Source organism: Plectropomus leopardus, chromosome 17 (genome assembly GCF_026936395.1).
Source record: "Plectropomus leopardus strain MGB_pleo_1.0 chromosome 17, ASM2693639v1, whole genome shotgun sequence".
In the NCBI taxonomy this organism is placed as follows: Eukaryota; Metazoa; Chordata; class Actinopteri; order Perciformes; family Serranidae; genus Plectropomus; species Plectropomus leopardus.
Window position 1 is genome coordinate 10,267,395 of NC_142192.1, and position 9,378 is coordinate 10,276,772.

Consider the following 9,378-nt stretch of genomic DNA (forward strand, 5'->3'; position numbering starts at 1 on the left):
GTAGAAATTCTAACTGGGAGAAGTTTCAGCTGGTTGCAATCTGCTATCCTTTATGCTAGATCCCACTAAATCCCCCTCAATTGTACACACTGTTCCTTTAAGAGACAATGTTTGACAATGACTTTTCATACAACCTACCTTGTCTCTGTATGAAGATCCTGAGCAGCGGATGAGCTGTTGACACCGCCTTGCAGAAGTTGTCGTCGTTGTTGATCGGGAGCAAATCCCCGTGGACGTCAGCATAGCCGATCATCACCTCCATGTTAGCGATGCGGTGAATGTGCAGGATGAGCTTGTAAAACTCCTCAAACTTGCCCGGTTTGACTCGATCCACAGAGAACCGGCGAAACTCTGCCCCATACTGCAGAGAGGGGAAGATCAGAAGAGAACAGGACATTAAAAAGGAGAGTCACAAAACAGGAAGAGGAAACCGGGATGTCCGACCTCATGGACTTATCTAAACCATCTGCCTGGCACACATTAAACTAACAGCGTGGAAGTCCACTGAGCTGTCACAGTCGCGGTCATGACCTAATGTACAAAATGGCACAGGGGAAGCTGTTTCTGAGCACAATACAAACTGGCTACAGTCCTTTTCAAAAATGGTTCAATGCAGCTGAAGTAATAGATTTTTGACACTCACCCAACCATTGGAGTAGTTTTTACATTTGCAGATAAATACAGCCAAAGTTACTATTCAGCAACATGTGCCTAATAATTCAAAATGAGTGCTTATGATTATGAAAGGCTTTTAACCAGTGTTTTATGGCTGAGGTGGACCAGCTCATCTCAAACACCAGGACTCACAGAACAAGCACACCAAAGACCTCCACGAGCCGAGCATCTTCCGCAAGATGAGCAGCTAATTTCCAGTTTAGCCCTCCATTAACTTGAATGAGGACAGAATGATTTAATCGTACGGCTATTCTACACTTCTACAGCATACTATCCCAATATTTTAGTGCCAATATTGTATCAATACATGGATGCCAAGTATGGACTTCTTTAAAATTACATCAATTATTAATATTAGAAATACACTTTTAGTAGCCTACTAGATAGGGATGCATGTACATGTACAAAACACCAACCCTAAGTTGAAGTATTTCTCTTATTTTGCACAATGAATGAACACTACATACATTGCAAAGCATTGTATTTCATGTGTCTATCTGCTGGTAGGCCATCACGATGAGAGTATGCATAACATGATGTTAATTCCACTATAGAAGAGAATTGATGATCAAAAACTTATGTGTGGAAATATATCGATATTGGTATCGTTATCTGCAAAACAAGTTGTTATATATCAGCATTATGGATATCGGCAAAAACGTTTTGTGCATCCCTACTAGATAATGAAATCTTGCATTTTCAGTCCACTAGATACAATTTGCTGCAATAAAAATGATGAAGTGTTATGAACAGACTGAAAACATTATTTTATTAGATAAAACAGGTGTTGACAAAGTACTTCTTTCAGGACACAATTTGCAGTTGAAAAATTGCAATACATGTCATCACAATACTGCAATATAGCATATCGCAACACGTTAGAAACTGAAATAATTTTGTATTGTGATAATATCATATTGTGGGGCCTCTAGTTATTCCCATCCCTGTAACACTCACAAAAATGTATCCACTGATTTCCAGACATTTCTTTTACGATGTCTCTGTAAGTCTATGGGAAAAATAGATATTTGGGCCCAGTGACATTATATGATGGACCCTTTTTGGCCCCTACCTCAAATTGGCTTTAAAGACGAACGCTGCTTCTGCATGAGGTTTGATCTGTTTCAGCTGTCCTCCAGAAACTAAACTGATCACAAGATGAGATGCATCAGGATCTAGATGGCAAACTACCTCAGCTTAACAAGTTCCTGCTGGAAACCGTGCAGCTTTGCATTACACTGCACGCCAAGATACAAAAACAAATGTCAGTTGCACATCACATGTGACTTTGACAAGAAAAACTGCAGGAAAGAGGAACAATAGAACAATACAGGTGGATGAGTAAGCTGTCTCAGTATATATAAATGACAGTGGCTGGCAGCCCCGCCTCCCACCCACAGTTTACACGCAGACTTGAACAATTGTGCTGCAGCTTTCCCGGCTAGGTCACTGAACCACCAATGAGAGCACGGCTGAGGGTCACTGTGGGGTCATCATGTGACTCACACACAAGAATGGACTTGAGGTGCAGAGATACAACCGAGGCACAAAAGCTCCATAAACCTCAACAACACACAATTGCAGCAGCTCCGGAGTCTGAATCACAGTGGTGATTTGTAGACGAAGGTGCTGTTTGTAGCTGCAATCATCAGCTCACAGCGGAGGGAAGCTGACAGCAGAGGAGAAGAGAAGAGGTGATCATGGAGCAGGAGGAGGGAGGGCGAGGAAAAGTGCTGACAGAGAGGCAGAAAAGAGTAGCAGTGTACTGACTGGGAGGAGAAGAAGAAGAGCGGGGGATACATTAACCAGCTCTGTAATTAGAAGATGACATATGAATTTAAGAGGAGGCGTGTTAGGAGACGAGGGGGATGCCAGGCGGGTGTGTGGTTTGCTGCCAGATTCACTGAAGGCAACAAAGGCACATGCGAACCTGCATTTTAAGAGCGTAACTCGGATTCCAGCTGATAAAAGTCACCCTACATTAGAAGGTGGCAAAAGGAGTTGACAAACAGGTTTGTCAGTCTTCGCTAGGTGTTCTTAACATTTGGAAAAGTGAAACCTACCCATGACTGAACTGTAATTAACACCGAAAGACTTCAACATGTCACACTCGACTTGCTGTTAATTACACTTCTGCGTGTCAGCGAGCTCCGTCACTGCCTTCAATCTGAGTGTTCTCTTGGCACCGTGTTCCCCGATCAGTCTGAACAATCTGTTTTCGCAAGCAGAACTCAAGGCCCTCCGCTACAAACAAGTCTGAACACGGGGTGATTAATCACGGGGCCTCGAAGCTAAACCTAAGAATACATCACTACAAACGTGACATCACCTGTCCTCCCGGCCTATCAGGGCAAAGTGATGTCAACAGGTTGAAACACGCCTGGAGACACTAAACTCTGACACATTGGAGATAATGGAACAAAACCGACTTCTGTCTAGAGCAACGTGGAGAAAACCACACATCAATTTAATTTTGACCAAATACCTTGATATGCTATGATATTGTAGGGTTGACCATTGGTGTTTTTACAATATTCAGACAATGAGATGATAATAATCTTAAGTAATGTGGATACAGTGGGAAAAGGAAAATAATAGAACAGCTAGAAAAATTTGGTAAGTTCAGAAAATGACCTCACTTCGCCGTAAAGCAGCCTTTAAAACCAGGAAATAGAGATGGGAATCGAGAACTGGTTCCAGTTGAGCACAAGTTCCAAATTGTCGAATTATCGGACAACACCTCCGACCTTATCAATTCCTTTTACCAATGCCAGCATGTTTTTCAGACAGTTGCACATTGCGAAACACCGACGCGGAAGTCGCTGGAAACTTGCATCAAGAAGGAGTCATGGCGGTGAGGAAGCGTGGCTTCATTACATGAGGAAAGAATAATAAATAATAATAATAATAATAATAAAATTGCAGTTGAAACGCTGAAACATTGCAATACGAGATTCTATCCCAAGAATGCCATGTATTTAACAGTCTTAGCACGCGTGCCACTGCTTCCTTACTGAGCATCACGTCCTGCAAGAGTTTTCTTTGCCCAAGAAAACCTAAATGACAACAAATCTGGTACAAATATTCTTTAATTTCATACACTTTAGAGAACAACAGGCAGACTGTTGTTACAGCTAGCTCAACTTGCCGATCACCTCCCTCCTCAACACCTGATGCACAGTTTTAATTTTGTTAATGACAATAAAAAATATTGGCTAATGGAAAACTGGTTTTCATGACCCAAACAAGACTTAAACTAAATAAAGAGTAGCCTTTGAAAACGAGAATTTCGACAAAATATATAAAAGATTTTTATCAATGAATAAAAAGACTCAATAAGACTCAACAAGGGAATCTTGATCGATAAGCACAACCGAAGGTGGCACTGCTATCAATAAAAATCATTTCAACTCCAATCTCTATCAGCAAAAGACAACACCTAAATCACCACAATATCCAAAATTTAAGACAATATCTAGTCTCATATCACAATATTGATGTTATATTTCTATGCTGCCAAAAGGAGCAGGTCAGTGTTGTAGTCAGGTCCACCTAAACCGAGACAGAGTCAAGACCAAGACTTTGAGGGGTTGAAACCAAGTCAAGACCAGAGCAGTGTATTGCAGTCAAAACTCATGATAAAATGGGAATTACGCAAACCATAGGCACTCCCCAAATTAATCTGAAAGAGAAACCAAATGAAGATTCTTCTCCGTTCACTCATTTATTGCCGTAATGTATTTATGTGCGTATGTGTCAGTGTTCCATGAGAAATGTCTTCAGTAATAAATAATCAAAAGACATTGCAGGGATGAATTCAATGTGTGGATTTTTTCAATATAACCGTCTTCAATCAGCAAATCTTTTTTGCACAGGCAATTTAAGTCCTCTTTTTCTGGGACTAAACAAGAAAGAACAAAAATGTGGTCCAAGACAAGACCGACACCTTTAAAAAGTCTCGGCACCAAGGGTACCAAGACGTAGTACTACACTAATACATTAGGCCTCAAACAAATATTCTGATGATTTTCTTAACAGAAAAATTTGATGAATCAGAGTAAGTTCAGAGGAATTAAAAAAAAAAAACCCCAACCCCCATCATCCTTTCCACTCTCTCTGATAAGAGCTTTAAGTGAGTGAAACCAGTTCCTGGCCGAGGCTCCACGACAGGCAGCCAGACACCTCCAGTGTTATCCCTGATAAGCTTATCGCTGGAGCGGTTTCCCCCGAGAAAACCAAACGCTGACCAGTGAGAACCAGGCAGCACATCACACGCACCACACTCACCTACATACGCAACAAACACACCACTTTTGGACAATCTATTGATTCTGGATGCTTAACTTTTAAAAATTTAAAAATTGTTTGGTAAAGTTTTTTCAGGGTTATTTCTTTGACCAATTATCTGGTCATGTCGGACTGTTATGGATGCTCACACATCCATGAAGATTCTCACTCATCCAGGTCATATGATCTATTAATGCAAAGTCAAAGTTTCTGTATGTCATATTCCCTGCAACTGAGTACTTTTAGATTAGCAGTTTTTATACAGCGATGGAAGAAGTATTCAGATTCCTACTTAAGTAAAAGTACTAATACCACCCATAGTCTGTTACAACTTATTATCCTGCTTTGAAAAAATGTCACTTACATATAAAAGTAAGCAAGTATAATCAGGAAAATGTACTTTAAGTATGAAAAACAAAATTATCTAATACAGAAAAATCTTAATCAACAAAAAATACACCCAAAAAACTCAAAATCATTAGAAAAAAAAGACCCCAAACCCCAAGTTATTATTTTTTTAAAAATAGACAAAACACCCCAAACCTCATTATTATATATCAACTAATTCCTGCAGCTGTACTTGTATAAACTATTTGGTAATAACGTGTTTTTATGTAAAAATCTTAATTTAACTAAAGCTGTCAGATAAATGTAGTAAAGTACTGTATTTACTTCTGAAATGTAGTGGAGTTAAAGTATGAAGTAGCATGAAAATAAAATACTCAAGTAAAGTACAAGTACTTTGAATTCATACATAAGTACAGTGCGAGTAAATGTACTTACTTACATTCCACCACTGATCTTTGTGAAACTGGCTTTGACAAAAACGTTATAAAACAAAGACTGGATGTACACTTTAAATTTGTTATCAAATCAGCATCTGATACAAGAGCGGAGAGATAGCTCTGATGCAGTCGATGCAATCGGAAAAGTCTGCGTGTTTTCCATTTTCTAACGCATGGATTCATTTTGAACATTTCATTCAGCATTTCTTCAATACTGACTTGAGATGAACCCCTTGTTATTTACGTCTTTTCAGCTTGCAACACATCACATCAGGAAAAGTCCTAATTGGAGCTTTAACACATTTAAAATGAGACACAACTGCAGTGGAGCTTCATGATAAGGATTTTTTGTTTTACAAGAATTCAAATGCTCCGAGCTGTCATTCTGGTTTAGCCAGGTGATACTCAACTAAATGTTCTAGATTTTTGCATTACAAAACCAGAGGAAACAAAGTGACGTGATAAGAGTCGTGATCCTAAAAAGGGAAACTTGACGTTTTATGACAGTGAGTCAGCGCTGCGATGATGACGCTGTTAAACCTGTCGGTTCTGGCCACGGCAGCTAAAGGTTTCTCAGTCCCACCCACAAACAATCTGAAGGTGACCACTCCTGCCTCACAACAACACACAGCTCCCCCATGATGCTGTACGAGCACCCTGGAATAGATTCTCCAGCATCATCTCTTATCCCTCTGTGGGGAAGCCAAAACTAAGACGTGAGAAGGCCTGAGTGAGTCACCTCTTGTCCTTCTTAGTCTGGCACGTCAAAGAGCTCATCCGTCATATATGTGCTGACACACTCAAGTGTGCTGGCATGTGTAAACACACAGGCATGAATGCTACTCTGGATTGCCGTCACTTTAATGGAATCTAGACAAAAATGTTGGTTACAAGAAGTCCTTGAGAGGCTGTGGCAAAATTAAAAATAGCTCCCTGTTTGTTCCACTTTGTGGTAAAGATTGGATACAGTGCCGTGTGTTTATCTGGGTTTCCACTACGCCCAAATGCTCCGTCAACACTTGTCATTTCTAGGGGTTGACAGATTATCGGCCTAGTTGATTATTGGGGCCGATATTTGGCATTTTGCTGATTATCTTATTTATTTAATGATCACTGATTAAATTAATTAATTATAAAGGGCAAAGAAAGTGTCAGCATGGGGAGGCTTTTACTTTGAAAAAGCTAAGAGAATTTTTTTTATTTATTCATTTTCTATTTAAATTTTCACTTGAACTCTGAAAGTTTCAGTTTTGATTACACATTTGCTGAAGGCATTTAAACAAAGTCTTGTGTTGAAGTTTGTTATACTGCAAATTCTAAATATTGACAGAAAGATTCTCAATTTTACTGTAAATGCATATCGGTTCCAAATATCAGTTATCAGTCTCATTAACTACTAATAATCTGTTTCAGTATCCACCCTGAAAAAACAACATCAGTGACCCCAGATCTGGATCCTGTGACTGGACCAGGTGGGAACCAGTGATCTACTGTATGTAACTGTATATACTGTCTTTCTATGAGTACCCCATACAACCCAATTTTAAAAAATCTGAACTGCCACTTTAAGTTTTTAAACTGCAGCAGATCTTGTGCATTTAATGAGGTTTGATGAAGAAAATGCTCAAAGTGCATGAGAAGTTTGCTCACATGCTGTAGAAAATTGGTGGTCTCCATTACATAAGCCTTAAATTGGTAGATAACTGTGGTCATTGACTTGCTGGTGAACTTAATTTATGCAGCTATTACACTGTCAGCCTCTCGCCGACCACTCAAAACAATGAGGAGGCTGAAACTATGTGGCACAAAACCCACAGTGAAAGCGACTAATGTTGCAAAATGTTGCAAAACACCCGATTAGACCGATATCACCTTCACATTGTAACAAATACGTGTTAATGTCAAACCAGTTTTTCCCATCAGCTTCGTGACAGAGAGGGAAAGAGCCAAATCAGCACTATCTGCACGCTCGGAAGTAAGAATGCAATAATCGGTGCAAATTACAAAAACATCCACAAACAACCAGCTCCCGTTTCATGAACTGGATTAGCGCTTTGTGAATTAAAGCAGAAAATATGTGATAGTTGCACACAGTTTTTGTCCGACCAACTCCAGCACCGTTACGGGGACGACCATGTGAACTCCTTATTTTCAGCCCAAATCCCCATTTAGAGCCCACAAATGACAAAACCCTGAGAGCTCACCTTGCTTTTCACCTCCACGGCGTTACAATCCGCATTCCGCAGAGGTTGCGACTTATTAAAGCTCCGATTCATTTTTTGTTGTTTTTTGCGGTTATATTTTAAAGAGAGAAAAAAAAAAGTTCAGCCGCCTTTGCCCGCAGAAAGAGGGGCTCTGGTCCCGGGGTTGGGGCTGTAAAAATCCTCCTGCTTCGCTTCTGGTGGAGAAGTTTGTGTCTTCTTTCGCGTATTTCACCTCCTGGAGTTTTCTTTTAACGCGCCCCGTCAGACATATGAGAGGAGTTTGCGGGAGAATAGGAGGTGAGCAACTCGCCGCGTTGACTTGGGAGTGTGAGTTAAGTTTTGAAATGACATCAGCCCTCCTAAAAAAAATGGGCTCCTATGAGGCGTTCACTTGCTCCTCGTAATCCCCAGGTTCCTCAGACAGGACCCCGCAGTAACCTCATTATCGCATGTTAAGAGTTGAATAAAGCTACCCTGATACATATTGCAGGTACATATATTAACATTGTTGTTAATATGTAGTATATGGCCACGATTTTTCTCAATAAATGATTTTTCTTTTGTCTTCCTCTTCCCCATCACACTTTGGCAGCTAAGGTTCAGTATTAATGAAGATAAATCACGCCATGTTTTACCAAGCATTTTTAATTAATGTGAAGTATGATCATTAAAATGACTTTCATTGGACAAGCAGACCTATATTGAATACTTACCATGACTTAAAGGGACAAAGAGTCTTTTCCATCCACCTTTCTATACCTAAAAGAGTGGCTGGACATTGTCCATTTATTTCTAGCACTGTCTCCCGTAACCCTCCAACATCCAGTTACACTGCACATGTGTCATACCCCAAACTCCCAAGGGGTCAAAGAGCATGTCCCAGCCTCTTTTCAACAGCCTTTTGTATCGTTAGCTAATCCAGGGGCGCTAGGTGAGCTAGCATTAGATGTAAACTTCCTTCTGCGTGGTGATCCATTTGGTGGGGGTAGTTTGGTAAAAAGAAAATAGTTCCTTCACGAAACTGCCCACAATAAGGTCTGTCTATCTTGAGTAAATTTCTGGATTGGATGATTTCTGGAAAGAGACATTGCCGTTGAGTTTTTTCAAATGTATTTTTTGGCATTTTAAGCACCACATGCCGAGTGCCATCTAGTTCCATTACGTTTGAAAGAAGGCAGCTGTCTCTACGGCCTATATCTCCAACACACAGCAACTCACGTCAAAACAATCTAGACTGGTAAGCAGCGCTACAGATAAGAGGAAAAAATAAATAGTTTTGGTTTTGATGTGAAGTGCCGCTTAAACTGCCACGATCCTATCCATAGGCCACATTTTGGGAGGCTATTTATGCCACTTTAATGATTGGTCTAAAAAAATCCGACAGCACATGAAGGCAACACCCCGCACACTGGTCCTCCAGTGCACCA

At 40.3% G+C, this 9,378-nt stretch overlaps 1 protein-coding gene across 1 annotated transcript in view; it reads right to left on the reverse strand.

Moving 5' to 3' along the window:
• pard6gb (par-6 family cell polarity regulator gamma b) overlaps positions 1–8,312 on the reverse strand; it is a 47,461-nt gene extending 39,149 nt beyond the window's left edge. The window contains exons 1-2 of the mRNA XM_042507197.2: positions 7,952–8,312; positions 139–361 (exon numbers count right to left, since the gene is read on the reverse strand). Of these exons, the coding sequence (XP_042363131.2) occupies positions 139–361; positions 7,952–8,023 (295 nt within the window). The 5' untranslated portion in view covers positions 8,024–8,312. The remainder of the gene's footprint in view (positions 1–138; positions 362–7,951) is intronic.
• Positions 8,313–9,378: the final 1,066 nt, after the last annotated feature.